At 34.2% G+C, this 19368-nt stretch overlaps 1 protein-coding gene across 3 annotated transcripts in view; it reads left to right on the top strand.

Annotated features, from left to right (window-relative positions):
* Nucleotides 1-13662, top strand: part of LOC102807099 (glycerol-3-phosphate dehydrogenase [NAD(+)], cytoplasmic-like) — a 91004-nt gene extending 77342 nt beyond the window's left edge. For all 3 annotated transcript variants that reach the window (XM_085494589.1, XM_085494587.1, XM_085494588.1), the window contains one exon: nt 11221-13662. Coding sequence is in view for 1 of the 3 variants with exons in the window: in XM_085494587.1 (XP_085350713.1) it covers nt 11221-11317 (97 nt within the window). In the remaining 2 variants the exon portion in view is untranslated. The remainder of the gene's footprint in view (nt 1-11220) is intronic.
* Nucleotides 13663-19368: the final 5706 nt, after the last annotated feature.

Here is a 19368-nt window from a genome sequence, read left to right as displayed (position 1 = left end):
GCCATGACAACTGTTGTTTTATTAGATAACCTGTATGTTGAATACACTCCTGTATACATGTGACCTATTTAACGAGTGGTGTGATTTTTCCTGTTACAGCGTTATTCCATTTCCCATTGTTCAAGAAATTTCATTATGAAGATTTCTTTTATATAAAACATGAAAATGAACACAAAATAAATGGGATTGTTTTGTTTTGTTTTCTCATTTGCATATTTTTGGTGGTGCCAAAAAGCAAACATATGTAATCAAAACTTATGGTAAGAATCCATGACTTGGTTGACGATCTCTGCAATAAGCTCTCATTAACAAAAAGAAATTTGGTTTTTGCACATTGTGGACCCTTGTGATGTGAGAACCTTAAATTCCATTCATAGTTTGCCCTGGGTAATATAATCCATCATGGTGGATAGACAGTTCTGATTGGTCAATCTTAAAATTCTATTCATAGTTTGCCCTGGGTAATGTCATAAAATTAATATAATCCATCATGGTGGATAGACAGTTCTGATTGGTCAATCTTAAAATTCTATTCATAGTTTGCCCTGGGTAATGTCATAAAATTAATATAATCCATCATGGTGGATAGACAGTTCTGATTGGTCAATCTTAAAATTCTATTCATAGTTTGCCCTGGGTAATGTCATAAGATTAATATAATCCATCATGGTGGATAGACAGTTCTGATTGGTCAATCTTAAAATTCTATTCATAGTTTGCCCTGGGTAATGTCATAAGATTAATATAATCCATCATGGTGGATAGACAGTTCTGATTGGTCAATCTTAAAATTCTATTCATAGTTTGCCCTGGGTAATGTCATAAGATTAATATAATCCATCATGGTGGATAGACAGTTCTGATTGGTCAATCTTAAAATTCTATTCATAGTTTGCTCTGGGTAATGTCCTAAAATTAATATAATCCATCATGGTGGATAGACAGTTCTGATTGGTCAATCTTAAAATTCTATTCATAGTTTGCCCTGGGTAATGTCATAAAATTAATATAATCCATCATGGTGGATAGACAGTTCTGATTGGTCAATCCTAAAATTCTATTCATAGTTTGCCCTGGGTAATGTCATAAAATTAATATAATCCATCATGGTGGATAGACAGTTCTGATTGGTCAATCTTAAAATTCTATTCATAGTTTGCCCTGGGTAATGTCATAAAATTAATATAATCCATCATGGTGGATAGACAGTTCTGATTGGTCAATCCTAAAATTCTATTCATAGTTTGCCCTGGGTAATGTCATAAAATTAATATAATCCATCATGGTGGATAGACAGTTCTGATTGGTCAATCTTAAAATTCTATTCATAGTTTGCCCTGGGTAATGTTCTAAAATTAATATAATCCATCATGGTGGATAAACAGTTCTGATTGGTCAATCCTAAAATTCTATTCATAGTTTGCCCTGGGTAATGTCATAAAATTAATATAATCCATCATGGTGGATAGACAGTTCTGATTGGTCAATCTTAAAATTCTATTCATAGTTTGCCCTGGGTAATGTTCTTTAAAATTAATATAATCCATCATGGTGGATAGACAGTTCTGATTGGTCAATCTTAAAATTCTATTCATAGTTTGCCCTGGGTAATGTTCTTTAAAATTAATATAATCCATCATGGTGGATAGACAGTTCTGATTGGTCAATCTTAAAATTCTATTCATAGTTTGCCCTGGGTAATGTTCTAAAATTAATATAATCCATCATGGTGGATAAACAGTTCTGATTGGTCAATCTTAAAATTCTATTCATAGTTTGCCCTGGGTAATGTCCTAAAATTAATATAATCCATCATGGTGGATAGACAGTTCTGATTGGTCAATCTTAAAATTCTATTCATAGTTTGCCCTGGGTAATGTCCTAAAATTAATATAATCCATCATGGTGGATAGACAGTTCTGATTGGTCAATCTTAAAATTCTATTCATAGTTTGCCCTGGGTAATGTCATAAAATTAATATAATCCATCATGGTGGATAGACAGTTCTGAATGGTCAATCTTAAAATTCTATTCATAGTTTGCCCTGGGTAATGTTCTAAAATTAATATAATCCATCATGGTGGATACACAGTTCTGATTGGTCAATCTTAAAATTCTATTCATAGTTTGCCCTGGGTAATGTTCTAAAATTAATATAATCCATCATGGTGGATAAACAGTTCTGATTGGTCAATCTTAAAATTCTATTCATAGTTTGCCCTGGGTAATGTCATAAAATTATATATTCCATCATGGTGGATAGACAGTTCTGATTGGTCAATCTTAAAATTCTATTCATAGTTTGCCCTGGGTAATGTCATAAAATTAATATAATCCATCATGGTGGATAGACAGTTCTGATTGGTCAATCTTAAAATTCTATTCATAGTTTGCCCTGGGTAATGTCATAAAATTAATATAATCCATCATGGTGGATAGACAGTTCTGATTGGTCAATCTTAAAATTCTATTCATAGTTTGCCCTGGGTAATGTTCTTTAAAATTAATATAATCCATCATGGTGGATAGACAGTTCTGATTGGTCAATCTTAAAATTCTATTCATAGTTTGCCCTGGGTAATGTCATAAAATTAATATAATCCATCATGGTGGATAGACAGTTCTGATTGGTCAATCTTAAAATTCTATTCATAGTTTGCCCTGGGTAATGTTCTAAAATTAATATAATCCATCATGGTGGATAGACAGTTCTGATTGGTCAATCTTAAAATTCTATTCATAGTTTGCCCTGGGTAATGTTCTAAAATTAATATAATCCATCATGGTGGATAGACAGTTCTGATTGGTCAATCCTAAAATTCTATTCATAGTTTGCCCTGGGTAATGTCCTAAAATTAATATAATCCATCATGGTGGATAGACAGTTCTGATTGGTCAATCTTAAAATTCTATTCATAGTTTGCCCTGGGTAATGTCATAAAATTAATATAATCCATCATGGTGGATAGACAGTTCTGATTGGTCAATCTTAAAATTCTATTCATAGTTTGCCCTGGGTAATGTTCTAAAATTAATATAATCCATCATGGTGGATACACAGTTCTGATTGGTCAATCTTAAAATTCTATTCATAGTTTGCCCTGGGTAATGTTCTAAAATTAATATAATCCATCATGGTGGATAAACAGTTCTGATTGGTCAATCTTAAAATTCTATTCATAGTTTGCCCTGGGTAATGTCCTAAAATTAATATAATCCATCATGGTGGATAGACAGTTCTGATTGGTCAATCTTAAAATTCTATTCATAGTTTGCCCTGGGTAATGTCATAAAATTAATATAATCCATCATGGTGGATAGACAGTTCTGATTGGTCAATCTTAAAATTCTATTCATAGTTTGCCCTGGGTAATGTTCTTTAAAATTAATATAATCCATCATGGTGGATAGACAGTTCTGATTGGTCAATCTTAAAATTCTATTCATAGTTTGCCCTGGGTAATGTTCTAAAATTATATAATCCATCATGGTGGATAAACAGTTCTGATTGGTCAATCCTAAAATTCTATTCATAGTTTGCCCTGGGTAATGTCATAAAATTATATATTCCATCATGGTGGATAGACAGTTCTGATTGGTCAATCTTAAAATTCTATTCATAGTTTGCCCTGGGTAATGTCATAAAATTATATATTCCATCATGGTGGATAGACAGTTCTGATTGGTCAATCCTAAAATTCTATTCATAGTTTGCTCTGGGTAATGTTCTAAAATTAATATAATCCATCATGGTGGATAGACAGTTCTGATTGGTCAATCTTAAAATTCTATTCATAGTTTGCTCTGGGTAATGTTCTAAAATTAATATAATCCATCATGGTGGATGGACAGTTCTGATTGGTCAATCCTAAAATTCTATTCATAGTTTGCTCTGGGTAATGTTCTAAAATTAATATAATCCATCATGGTGGATAGACAGTTCTGATTGGTCAATCTTAAAATTCTATTCATAGTTTGCCCTGGGTAATGTCATAAAATTAATATAATCCATCATGGTGGATAGACAGTTCTGATTGGTCAATCTTAAAATTCTATTCATAGTTTGCCCTGGGTAATGTCATAAGATTAATATAATCCATCATGGTGGATAGACAATTCTGATTGGTCAATCTTAAAATTCTATTCATAGTTTGCCCTGGGTAATGTCATAAGATTAATATAATCCATCATGGTGGATAGACAGTTCTGATTGGTCAATCTTAAAATTCTATTCATAGTTTGCCCTGGGTAATGTCATAAGATTAATATAATCCATCATGGTGGATAGACAGTTCTGATTGGTCAATCTTAAAATTCTATTCATAGTTTGCTCTGGGTAATGTCCTAAAATTAATATAATCCATCATGGTGGATAGACAGTTCTGATTGGTCAATCTTAAAATTCTATTCATAGTTTGCCCTGGGTAATGTCATAAAATTAATATAATCCATCATGGTGGATAGACAGTTCTGATTGGTCAATCCTAAAATTCTATTCATAGTTTGCCCTGGGTAATGTCATAAAATTAATATAATCCATCATGGTGGATAGACAGTTCTGATTGGTCAATCTTAAAATTCTATTCATAGTTTGCCCTGGGTAATGTCATAAAATTAATATAATCCATCATGGTGGATAGACAGTTCTGATTGGTCAATCCTAAAATTCTATTCATAGTTTGCCCTGGGTAATGTCATAAAATTAATATAATCCATCATGGTGGATAGACAGTTCTGATTGGTCAATCTTAAAATTCTATTCATAGTTTGCCCTTGGTAATGTTCTAAAATTAATATAATCCATCATGGTGGATAAACAGTTCTGATTGGTCAATCCTAAAATTCTATTCATAGTTTGCCCTGGGTAATGTCATAAAATTAATATAATCCATCATGGTGGATAGACAGTTCTGATTGGTCAATCCTAAAATTCTATTCATAGTTTGCCCTGGGTAATGTCATAAAATTAATATAATCCATCATGGTGGATAGACAGTTCTGATTGGTCAATCTTAAAATTCTATTCATAGTTTGCCCTGGGTAATGTTCTTTAAAATTAATATAATCCATCATGGTGGATAGACAGTTCTGATTGGTCAATCTTAAAATTCTATTCATAGTTTGCCCTGGGTAATGTTCTTTAAAATTAATATAATCCATCATGGTGGATAGACAGTTCTGATTGGTCAATCTTAAAATTCTATTCATAGTTTGCCCTGGGTAATGTTCTAAAATTAATATAATCCATCATGGTGGATAAACAGTTCTGATTGGTCAATCTTAAAATTCTATTCATAGTTTGCCCTGGGTAATGTCCTAAAATTAATATAATCCATCATGGTGGATAGACAGTTCTGATTGGTCAATCTTAAAATTCTATTCATAGTTTGCCCTGGGTAATGTCCTAAAATTAATATAATCCATCATGGTGGATAGACAGTTCTGATTGGTCAATCTTAAAATTCTATTCATAGTTTGCCCTGGGTAATGTCATAAAATTAATATAATCCATCATGGTGGATAGACAGTTCTGATTGGTCAATCTTAAAATTCTATTCATAGTTTGCCCTGGGTAATGTTCTAAAATTAATATAATCCATCATGGTGGATACACAGTTCTGATTGGTCAATCTTAAAATTCTATTCATAGTTTGCCCTGGGTAATGTTCTAAAATTAATATAATCCATCATGGTGGATAAACAGTTCTGATTGGTCAATCTTAAAATTCTATTCATAGTTTGCCCTGGGTAATGTCATAAAATTATATATTCCATCATGGTGGATAGACAGTTCTGATTGGTCAATCTTAAAATTCTATTCATAGTTTGCCCTGGGTAATGTCATAAAATTAATATAATCCATCATGGTGGATAGACAGTTCTGATTGGTCAATCTTAAAATTCTATTCATAGTTTGCCCTGGGTAATGTCCTAAAATTAATATAATCCATCATGGTGGATAGACAGTTCTGATTGGTCAATCTTAAAATTCTATTCATAGTTTGCCCTGGGTAATGTTCTAAAATTAATATAATCCATCATGGTGGATAGACAGTTCTGATTGGTCAATCCTAAAATTCTATTCATAGTTTGCCCTGGGTAATGTCCTAAAATTAATATAATCCATCATGGTGGATAGACAGTTCTGATTGGTGAATCTTGAAATTCTATTCATAGTTTGCCCTGGGTAATGTCATAAAATTAATATAATCCATCATGATGGATAGACAGTTCTGATTGGTCAATCTTAAAATTCTATTCATAGTTTGCCCTGGGTAATGTCCTAAAATTAATATAATCCATCATGGTGGATAGACAGTTCTGATTGGTGAATCTTGAAATTCTATTCATAGTTTGCCCTGGGTAATGTCATAAAATTAATATAATCCATCATGATGGATAGACAGTTCTGATTGGTCAATCTTAAAATTCTATTCATAGTTTGCCCTGGGTAATGTCCTAAAATTAATATAATCCATCATGGTGGATAGACAGTTCTGATTGGTCAATCCTAAAATTCTATTCATAGTTTGCCCTGGGTAATGTCATAAAATTAATATAATCCATCATGGTGGATAGACAGTTCTGATTGGTCAATCTTAAAATTCTATTCATAGTTTGCCCTGGGTAATGTCCTAAAATTAATATAATCCATCATGGTGGATAGACAGTTCTGATTGGTCAATCCTAAAATTCTATTCATAGTTTGCCCTGGGTAATGTCATAAGATTAATATAATCCATCATGGTGGATAGACAGTTCTGATTGGTCAATCTTAAAATTCTATTCATAGTTTGCCCTGGGTAATGTTCTTTAAAATTAATATAATCCATCATGGTGGATAGACAGTTCTGATTGGTCAATCTTAAAATTCTATTCATAGTTTGCCCTGGGTAATGTCCTAAAATTAATATAATCCATCATGGTGGATAGACAGTTCTGATTGGTCAATCCTAAAATTCTATTCATAGTTTGCCCTGGGTAATGTCATAAGATTAATATAATCCATCATGGTGGATAGACAGTTCTGATTGGTCAATCTTAAAATTCTATTCATAGTTTGCCCTGGGTAATGTCATAAAATTAATATAATCCATCATGATGGATAGACAGTTCTGATTGGTCAATCTTAAAATTCTATTCATAGTTTGCCCTGGGTAATGTCCTAAAATTAATATAATCCATCATGGTGGATAGACAGTTCTGATTGGTCAATCCTAAAATTCTATTCATAGTTTGCCCTGGGTAATGTCATAAGATTAATATAATCCATCATGGTGGATAGACAGTTCTGATTGGTCAATCTTAAAATTCTATTCATAGTTTGCCCTGGGTAATGTTCTTTAAAATTAATATAATCCATCATGGTGGATAGACAGTTCTGATTGGTCAATCCTAAAATTCTATTCATAGTTTGCCCTGGGTAATGTCATAAAATTAATATAATCCATCATGGTGGATAGACAGTTCTGATTGGTCAATCTTAAAATTCTATTCATAGTTTGCCCTGGGTAATGTTCTTTAAAATTAATATAATCCATCATGGTGGATAGACAGTTCTGATTGGTCAATCTTAAAATTCTATTCATAGTTTGCCCTGGGTAATGTTCTTTAAAATTAATATAATCCATCATGGTGGATAGACAGTTCTGATTGGTCAATCTTAAAATTCTATTCATAGTTTGCCCTGGGTAATGTTCTAAAATTAATATAATCCATCATGGTGGATAGACAGTTCTGATTGGTCAATCTTAAAATTCTATTCATAGTTTGCCCTGGGTAATGTCATAAGATTAATATAATCCATCATGGTGGATAGACAGTTCTGATTGGTCAATCTTAAAATTCTATTCATAGTTTGCCCTGGGTAATGTCCTAAAATTAATATAATCCATCATGGTGGATAGACAGTTCTGATTGGTCAATCTTAAAATTCTATTCATAGTTTGCCCTGGGTAATGTTCTTTAAAATTAATATAATCCATCATGGTGGATAGACAGTTCTGATTGGTCAATCTTAAAATTCTATTCATAGTTTGCCCTGGGTAATGTTCTAAAATTAATATAATCCATCATGGTGGATAGACAGTTCTGATTGGTCAATCTTAAAATTCTATTCATAGTTTGCCCTGGGTAATGTCATAAAATTAATATAATCCATCATGGTGGATAGACAGTTCTGATTGGTCAATCTTAAAATTCTATTCATAGTTTGCCCTGGGTAATGTCCTAAAATTAATATAATCCATCATGGTGGATAGACAGTTCTGATTGGTCAATCTTAAAATTCTATTCATAGTTTGCCCTGGGTAATGTCCTAAAATTAATATAATCCATCATGGTGGATAGACAGTTCTGATTGGTCAATCTTAAAATTCTATTCATAGTTTGCCCTGGGTAATGTCCTAAAATTAATATAATCCATCATGGTGGATAGACAGTTCTGATTGGTCAATCTTAAAATTCTATTCATAGTTTGCCCTGGGTAATGTCCTAAAATTAATATAATCCATCATGGTGGATAGACAGTTCTGATTGGTCAATCTTAAAATTCTATTCATAGTTTGCCCTGGGTAATGTCATAAAATTAATATAATCCATCATGGTGGATAAACAGTTCTGATTGGTCAATCTTAAAATTCTATTCATAGTTTGCCCTGGGTAATGTCCTAAAATTAATATAATCCATCATGGTGGATAGACAGTTCTGATTGGTCAATCTTAAAATTCTATTCATAGTTTGCCCTGGGTAATGTTCTTTAAAATTAATATAATCCATCATGGTGGATAGACAGTTCTGATTGGTCAATCTTAAAATTCTATTCATAGTTTGCCCTGGGTAATGTTCTAAAATTAATATAATCCATCATGGTGGATAGACAGTTCTGATTGGTCAATCTTAAAATTCTATTCATAGTTTGCCCTGGGTAATGTCATAAAATTAATATAATCCATCATGGTGGATAGACAGTTCTGATTGGTCAATCTTAAAATTCTATTCATAGTTTGCCCTGGGTAATGTCCTAAAATTAATATAATCCATCATGGTGGATAGACAGTTCTGATTGGTCAATCTTAAAATTCTATTCATAGTTTGCCCTGGGTAATGTCATAAAATTAATATAATCCATCATGGTGGATAGACAGTTCTGATTGGTCAATCTTAAAATTCTATTCATAGTTTGCCCTGGGTAATGTCCTAAAATTAATATAATCCATCATGGTGGATAGACAGTTCTGATTGGTCAATCTTAAAATTCTATTCATAGTTTGCCCTGGGTAATGTCCTAAAATTAATATAATCCATCATGGTGGATAGACAGTTCTGATTGGTCAATCTTAAAATTCTATTCATAGTTTGCCCTGGGTAATGTTCTTTAAAATTAATATAATCCATCATGGTGGATAGACAGTTCTGATTGGTCAATCTTAAAATTCTATTCATAGTTTGCCCTGGGTAATGTTCTAAAATTAATATAATCCATCATGGTGGATAGACAGTTCTGATTGGTCAATCTTAAAATTCTATTCATAGTTTGCCCTGGGTAATGTCATAAAATTAATATAATCCATCATGGTGGATAGACAGTTCTGATTGGTCAATCTTAAAATTCTATTCATAGTTTGCCCTGGGTAATGTCCTAAAATTAATATAATCCATCATGGTGGATAGACAGTTCTGATTGGTCAATCTTAAAATTCTATTCATAGTTTGCCCTGGGTAATGTCCTAAAATTAATATAATCCATCATGGTGGATAGACAGTTCTGATTGGTCAATCTTAAAATTCTATTCATAGTTTGCCCTGGGTAATGTTCTAAAATTAATATAATCCATCATGGTGGATAAACAGTTCTGATTGGTCAATCTTAAAATTCTATTCATAGTTTGCCCTGGGTAATGTTCTAAAATTAATATAATCCATCATGGTGGATAAACAGTTCTGATTGGTCAATCCTAAAATTCTATTCATAGTTTGCCCTGGGTAATGTCATAAAATTATATATTCCATCATGGTGGATAGACAGTTCTGATTGGTCAATCTTAAAATTCTATTCATAGTTTGCCCTGGGTAATGTCATAAAATTATATATTCCATCATGGTGGATAGACAGTTCTGATTGGTCAATCTTAAAATTCTATTCATAGTTTGCCCTGGGTAATGTCATAAGATTAATATAATCCATCATGGTGGATAAACAGTTCTGATTGGTCAATCTTAAAATTCTATTCATAGTTTGCCCTGGGTAATGTTCTAAAATTAATATAATCCATCATGGTGGATAAACAGTTCTGATTGGTCAATCCTAAAATTCTATTCATAGTTTGCCCTGGGTAATGTCATAAAATTAATATAATCCATCATGGTGGATAGACAGTTCTGATTGGTCAATCTTAAAATTCTATTCATAGTTTGCCCTGGGTAATGTCATAAAATTATATATTCCATCATGGTGGATAGACAGTTCTGATTGGTCAATCTTAAAATTCTATTCATAGTTTGCCCTGGGTAATGTCATAAAATTATATATTCCATCATGGTGGATAGACAGTTCTGATTGGTCAATCTTAAAATTCTATTCATAGTTTGCCCTGGGTAATGTCATAAAATTATATATTTCATCATGGTGGATAGACAGTTCTGATTGGTCAATCCTAAAATTCTATTCATAGTTTGCCCTGGGTAATGTTCTAAAATTAATATAATCCATCATGGTGGATAGACAGTTCTGATTGGTCAATCTTAAAATTCTATTCATAGTTTGCCCTGGGTAATGTCATAAAATTAATATAATCCATCATGGTGGATAAACAGTTCTGATTGGTCAATCCTAAAATTCTATTCATAGTTTGCCCTGGGTAATGTCATAAAATTAATATAATCCATCATGGTGGATAGACAGTTCTGATTGGTCAATTCTAAAATTCTATTCATAGTTTGCCCTGGGTAATGTTCTAAAATTAATATAATCCATCATGGTGGATAGACAGTTCTGATTGGTCAATCCTAAAATTCTATTCATAGTTTGCCCTGGGTAATGTCATAAAATTAATATAATCCATCATGGTGGATAGACAGTTCTGATTGGTCGATCCAATCATAATAAACCTTGGCCATTCTTTAATTACATGACTTGTACAGACCTCTGGTCACATGATCTTTCATGATCACACGACTACTCTTTATTTATTGTGACCTACTCTATTTATATTGCCAGGTATCCACTGTTTACTGCTATCTATAATATCTGCTATGAAGGATTTCCTGCTGAGAAGATGATACAGTGTCTGCATGATCATCCTGAACACTTATAAACAAAGGGTAGATAAGGATAAGGGCTGGCAATTCCTATGTAATGACAATCTTATTGAAATGTATCATATGATTATTTTATTGAAAACTTATCAAGTGATGAAAGATCTCACTAAAATATTGTATCACACGATGTAAGATCTCACTGAAATCTCATATCACACGATGTAAGATCTCACTGAAATCTCATATCACACGATGTAAGATCTCACTGAAATCTCATATCACACGATGTAAGATCTCACTGAAATCTCATATCACACGATGTAAGATCTCACTGAAATCTCATATCACACGATGTAAGATCTCACTGAAATCTCATATCACACGATGTAAGATCTCACTGAAATCTTGTATCACACGATGTAAGATCTCACTGAAATCTTGTATCACACGATGTAAGATCTCACTGAAATCTTGTATCACACGATGTAAGATCTCACTGAAATCTCATATCACACGATGTAAGATCTCACTGAAATCTTGTATCACACGATGTAAGATCTCACTGAAATCTCGTATCACACGATGTAAGATCTCACTGAAATCTCGTATCACATGGTCTCATGAAATCTTGTGTACTCTGAATATTTAACTGTAATATGTTGAAATCTCACAAAAACACACTCTCTGAAACTTTAGAGTTGAAATAATTTCCCTATATACTTCCTTGGTATTCACAACAAATCACTGAAAAGTCACAATTAGGATGTAAATGGCTTTATTACACGATGATCCCATGAAATCTTGTTCAACTGAACTGCCATAAATTTATCACAACTTTATGATCTATAAGTAATGGTGTTCCCATGGTGCATTTAAATCCAAAATCTTTTTAGAAAACTTTTAGAAATCCACGCACCATGAGAATACCATTTCAGTTATTAAAGTAGCAAATTATATACAAGGTTTAATTACTTGTATGCATAAACCATCGCTTTGTTTCTTCTTTATCATTGTGCCAGTTTTTTCACATCTCCACCCAGACACTGTCTCTTAACAGCAGCTGAGTTTGAAGTTACTGATTACTATGGGACTGATTTTGGACCCCCTAAGTGAGTTTGATTTAGCAGGAACAGAATATTCCATTTTTTATAGGGGTGTTACTTTTAATAGGTTTGTTGATTGGTTCTTTCGCTGACTTGCATGAAAATTTAACTCTAGTTTTCCATTCAGTTTTCTGATTAAATTATACAACTATATTGTCATCTGGAATGTTCTTGAGACTATATTTGAGGTTAAAAACAGTGGTTGTTGCGCCACGCCACGCCCACGCCACATGGGGTCTCATGAGATGGTAGACTTTGATTGTTGCTTACTGTAAAATAATTTATTTTTATGTTTTGTATGTAATTTATTGTCACTGATTTTTGACAAGTTGAGTGTAAAATATAGGAAAAAAGGTATATTCGCAGGATTTTATTTTAACTCAATCATTCCTTCAGCAAAAATAGCAAAAATTAATTCTGAGCAAAAATAAAGTATTTTACAGTATTAGGTGATTGGAATGTATTGGAGTTGCTGGCCGTAGTTAGTGCAAGTCGTGTCCAGACCAAAATTCTGGCTTGTCATTTTATTGGAATTGAAGAGCACATTGGAATTGTGGGAAAATTATTGTTTATCAACAAAATGACATATGCTCAGTGCAACAACCACTGCCCTTTAAGCAGAAAATTATAACATTGTAGTAATGTAAAAAAAAAATACATTAAAATTATTTTTAGGTGTTTTCACACTTAATGATGGTTAATTTTGATGAATTAAGAATATCTCAGTGCCGTGTTTTTCAATGGTTAGAAATTCAACTTGATTTTTCAGCAGATATTCAAACTTTTTACCTATATTTGGCAGTGTGAAAATAAAGCGCACTATGAACTGCTGTAAAATACTTTATTTTAGCTGGAATTAATTTTCATTAAAAAGACTAAAAAGTGCAATTTCATATCCACTACATATACAAGTGAAAATGAAGTGATATGAAAAAAAATTTAAATTGCATTTTCCTTTCATCTCAGAGATTGTTGTTTGCCTGCCTTCAAAGTTACTTAGTAATAATTTGCCATCTAAAATATTTTGCAACAGTGTGGCAGTATCAGTTCTTCTGAATGTTCTTCCTTTCAGGGCATGTTCCAATAAATAATCGTCTGATCAGCTGACAAAAAAATTATTGAATAGCCTAGGGGGTATCAACAGCAGCCAGACCCCCTTTCCCTTCAATCTAAACCTGTTGTTATTTGTGGTTTAATATATGAATGTTTTACCTCAGGGTATAGGAGTTATTTGTTTGTATTGTTTATTATGAGTGTCAGGGTGTGATAAATAAATAAACAAATATAGTTGATGTAAATATATCAGTCTGTTTTGATTTATTACTGCGTTTGATCCACGCATGGACCTGTTGGTAGGTCAAGGTCATTGTCCAAGAGTCAATAATCTACCCTCCCATCAGTGAGTTCAGGGAAAAAATACTGTTTTTGGTTTTAAACAAATTGTTTTTTTTTAAATCTGATCCATGTCTTGGAATTTTTCATGGAGAAAAGTGGACCCAGTGGATTTTTTGGGGAGGTGGGCCAAGTGGATTTTTTAGGGGGGTGGGCCAAGTGGATTTTTAGGGGAGAAGTGGACCCAGTGGATTTTTCATGGGGAAAGTGGACCTTGTGGATTTTTTTGGGGGAAAGTGGGCCCAGTGGAGTTTTCATGGGGAAAGTGGAGCTAGTGGATTTTTTTGAGGGAAAGTGGGCCCCAGTGGATTTTTTTAGGGGGGAGGACCTGGTGGATTTTTTTAGGGGGGAAAGTGGGCCCAGTGGATTTTTCAGGGGAGGAGTGGATTTTTCAGGGGGGAAGTGGACCCAGTGGATTTTTCAGGGGGGGGGGGGGGAATTTTACCATGTGGATTTTTCAGGGGGAGGTGGACCCAGTGGATTTTTAGGGGGAAAAGTGGATTTTTAGGGGGTAAAGTGAACCCAGTGGATTTTTCAGGGGGAAAGTGGACCCGGTGGATTTTTCAGGGGGGAGGTGGACCCAGTGGATTTTTCAGGGGAGAAGTGGACACGGTGGATTTTTTAGGGGATGAGTGGACTCAGTGGATTTGGGGGGGTGGACCCGGTAGTTTTTTCAGGGGGAAAGTGGACCCGGTGGATTTTTTTAGGTGGGAAGTGGACCCAGTGGATTTTTAGGGGAAAAGTGGATTTTCCAGGGGGGGGAGTTACCCAGTGGAGTTTTCGGGGGGGTGTTCAAGATTGGAGAAGTTGCCAACTTGCAAAATGAAGTATTCGTTTGTCAGTAACAAATCTGAGACTCATTTCGGTTTTAACCACGTTTTGTCTTTTGTATGTTCTTGTAGAACAATTGAGCTATTTCCACTGTCATGTCACTTGTTATTTCAATATATTGAAAAAAGAATGTAGAATGTAATGTAAGACGAGATATTTTTCTTAACTGAACATGGTTCTTCCATATATGGCACATCTTGAATTTTCAAGGTGAATGTTCCGGCAAAAGGAGGGAGGAATGTCCGAATGGAACAGCGCCGTGCAGGTGGATGATGCATTTGGCATATCCTCGGGGGCGGAGCTACGTCACAGACGTTCCACGTTGCGACGACGCGCACCACTGTACATGCATTTCTATGGGCTCTGTGCGCGCTGCTGTGGAACGCCGGTGGAGCCGGTGAAAATTCGAGAAAACAACACAAACTCAACTTTGAAGTAATCCGGAACAGCCAAATTCACGTAGGGCTAATCTTGTTACACTGTTCAGAGGAGTCTCAACAATCATCCCAAAGTACCGTTTTCTGCGAGTTTTGGGCTTTTGTTTTATTTCACCGCCACAGGTTGCCAGGCGGTGAAAATGCCCGGATGTCCGCCCCCGAGGATTCTGAAAATCTATATATAATGACATGCCTAATTGTTTTTGTGTACATACAGTGAACGACATAAAGCTGTACCTTAGTTCATAAACATATTTATAATAATGAAGAAATACCGATCAACTTTTATTCAAATTTTTAATAATGATTGGCTTGAAAGTGACTGCCCATTTATTCAAAATAAAGGGCTTCCTGATTGGATGGTGTTGAACTTAATCATTAATATTAATTAGAACTCAAGATGATGTCATAAAAGATTATAAAACGCTTATAAGATCCCCAGTTTTATGCCTTTCACTGTAGATATATTGCCAACATTAATATAACAGTGATACAGGCCAGCCTAGATTCTGGTGACAGATTTTACGTAAATAAATAATTGGAAAAGTGGAAAATAATTAACTAAAAATTCCATCCATATTGGGGGTATGAGGCGAAGATAAGTGAAAAAGGGAGGGAGAGTGATTGGACTTTAGAAAAGAAAAAATTGATAATTTATGCAAATTGAGTAATTACAGAGGGCGCAAGATATTTACATACACCCAACTTCCGCACGCGGTAGGCAGTATGATTATCACATGAGCAGGTTATGTATCTTTATTACGTCTACAATGGTCACTGGGTCGTCTAGCAAATTGCCTGGGGATGTTACAAAGTCCCTCGGTAATTACCTACCGTGTGCGGGAGTTAGGGTATGTAAATATCTTGCGCTCCATGTAATATGCACAAATTTCATGCATGAACTTAAAGCGCGGTGGTCGTCGCGCAGCGCATGTTTGAATTTCATGTAAATAAACAATGTATTTTACACGCGTTGTATACGTCGCTATGAGTCCCATATCGAACAGGACGCGGCAGGACGACCACCACCCTTTAACATACCGACCATCGTATAATATCGTAGAACTGTGCCTACAATCATTAAAATTGCTCAATTAACGTTTTGGCATTTCCTATCACATTTTTATTGGAGACCTACAACATATGTTGTCGTTTTTTTCTGAATTATTGGAGACAAGTGTGCCTTTTTGCTTGTAGATGTTAAGTCGTAATATTTCATTTCTGCAATTTGGACACGATATATTCAACTTTTCGAGACAAACGTATATTTTAAATTGTCTGGATATAATATTTTAATGTGTAATTCTCCAGTTTTATTCAATACAAATGTACTTTTACGCCCCAGTACGTAAACTTGTAATGCGATAATTGCCGTTGATAAACTGACACAAGGCAAAATGTGGTCGATTGTCACTTGAACCATGGAGGTAAAAAGAGTTACAGCCAAAATAATCCTTCTAAACTCATTTTGTTTTAGTCAAGTGTAATCACCCGTTCACCTCAGGATTATTGCCGACGCGTCACTTAAGCGTTGCTGTGTACAGTACACAGTCCAAGTCTTGTTTTACGGCGTCGCAGTAAATGTCAAATGACATAAAGCATGCGCAGATCTTTTATACTTACAGGAATCGTGTTTGTGAGAACAGGAAAGTTGGCATTTTGAAAATCAGAGATTTTCTTGTTAAAGTGCTGTGGTCGATGCGCCGTGTCCTATTCCATATGGGACTCATAGTGAAGTACACAATGCATGGAATATACATTGTTTATTTACATGAAACTCGAAGACGCGCTGCGCGACGACCACCGCTCTTTAAGTTCATGTAATTTTTTATATTTTAGCGCATTTTCAGTTTTATTTTTGAATCGGCAATATTGTAAAATTTTCGAAATCTTGCTAGTACTGTTTTTTAGTCCAGAATAAAGCTTGTTTAATGATCTTTGCAATTTTTATGCTTGGACCTAACATCGATGGACGAGACAGCATTGAGACGAAACGTTTTCTTACACTGACAGTGGAATGGCTGCTTTAAGGATTTTGATTGTTTCACTTTTGATTATAGTAATGATGCATAGATTGCTGTAACTTTTCTTGAAATCCTGTCGATTTTAAGGGTTGCCCATAATATACTGGGGGGGGGTGATTGATAAGATGGAAAGGAGCACCGAAGCAAATGAGAAAAACAAATCAGATTTAAACCTTTAGCCATATTTAGTCAAGCTAACAAACTTTGAACTGCGTAGTAAGCTTACCAAACTTCGTCTTAGTGAAGTAGTCTCAAAATGAAATGGATCGTCATAAAAAATCCCCTTAAACAACAGGGTGTGTGACATGCAATGCAACAAATATAATGAGTTGCGTACCAAACTGATAAGCTAAGGATATGATCCCAGCATTGGAAAATAAACCTACAGGGAAAAAATTATACCAGTAGCACAGTTCAAAAGTAAAAGCTTTGAAGTCAGGAAGCAGGGTCTTACTTGACATCCTAATGCCTGCTGTCAATTTAGTAATCTCATATTATTTAGTATTTTAGTGATTGTATTTTGTTATTTAGTATTTTGTTATTTAGTATTTTAGTGATTGTATTTTGTTATTTTGTTTTTATAGTTTTTGCCTGTACCTTGCGACCATTTCTTTTCCCTGTGGGAATTGTGTAAGAGTCAATAAGTAAATAAAGATATAGCAAATCTTGGTGAAAAAAATAATTTTCTATTATTATTATCTATTTTCTCTCACAAAATGTCTTTTCATAATTTTTGAGCGTGCGTACACTTAGTAAAAATACGGTGTTATTACTGCACTCTTTAATTCACTAATTTCACCTTAGGGACTGGTCATTTCCTTTGGCCTAGGGGTGCTGGGGAATCTGATTTCGCATGTGTATGAAAAGACATTGTCCCCACTCAAACAAAAAAAAACAAAAAACAGTGCCCCCCCCCCCCAAGAACTATTCCATCAATAACACTTGGGCATATTTTGCGGTCAGTTTTATTCACTCTGGTGTTGAAAATAGCAGGAATAATTAAAAATTAAGACAAAAGTGAAAAACATTTTCATGCTCATTACTATTTTACTACGAGCGACTAAATTAATATTGGTAAGATTCCTGGAACGGCAGTGATGAACCCTGAAACGCTATTTAAATCCATTGAACATGTGAAGCAAACGAAACCGTTTCAAATCGTAGTACAAAACACGAATTAACCATTATTTACTCTCGAGGAAAACTAGAATAACTCGCTTTTTACGGGTGTCATAATAAGTGAATGGTGAAAACCGTGTTTATGTTATCAGAAATGGAAGACCTCAAACATACATTAGCGCTAAGTATTTTTTTTTTTATTGCTCAGCGCATTTAGGTCTATATGCTGCAAGTTAGAGTGCACATACCTAAGCGACCATCCCTCAGGAAATGATTTAGCCCAGGCATTTTCTGTGTCAAAATCACGAACTATCCGTTTTTACTCAATCTGGGAAGTCCGAATTACAAAACGAAGTGCAGGACAAGGAAACTGAAATATCCAAGAACAAACACGTATCAAAAATCATATCTATAGTAAATATTCATAGTATAGTATAACTGGACTGGAAGTGGACCTTTTTTTACTATTCTAAATATACAAACAAGTCTGAGTATGGTCTACCTGAACAAATCTGAGAGAGGTCCACATGTAGTACCTATATATGTAACATCAAAGCAATTGGACTTGCGGTTTTTAACAAGAAGTTAAAAATATCACTTTTTACCAAAAATGAAAAAAAAAATATTCACCGAAATTAGAGAATAGAAGATATCATCAGGAAATAAACCAATCTAAGAGAGGTGTACTCAAGGTTCATATACACCAAGTATCAAAGCATTCAGGCTTGTAGTTTTCAAGAAGAAGTAAAAAAGGTAAAAAGTTGACACTGACGACGATGGACAACCACTCATATGATAAGTTCCACTCGACAGCGGAGCTAAAAATTTTGAAAGTGTTAAGTTCATGAACTTGAATATTTTTGTGCAATAAAAAAATATAATAATCTGTAAATATTGTGGGTTTTTTTTTTCTGCACATAACAAAATTACGCAATGTGAAAAAGGCATGCCTCCCATTTATCCAATTTTAAAATAGCGTGCCGCCTGTCCCCCCCCCCCCCCCCCGCGCCGGAGAAAATGACCAGTTACAGGGAGTGTATTGACCTTTGAACTTCAATGCAGACCAGTGACCTGGTTCGATGAGGAAATAATTCAATTAATATTATATGTGATATTGAACTAAGTTTTTCTCAGATTGTTACTACTGTGATTCCGTGCATGTTAAGGCGTCAGCATGAATCAAAATATTCATCAGAAAACT

This window comes from Saccoglossus kowalevskii, chromosome 20, assembly GCF_978046115.1.
Source record: "Saccoglossus kowalevskii chromosome 20, keSacKowa6.1, whole genome shotgun sequence".
In the NCBI taxonomy this organism is placed as follows: Eukaryota; Metazoa; Hemichordata; class Enteropneusta; family Harrimaniidae; genus Saccoglossus; species Saccoglossus kowalevskii.
This window is presented reverse-complemented; position numbering and strand designations above follow the sequence as displayed.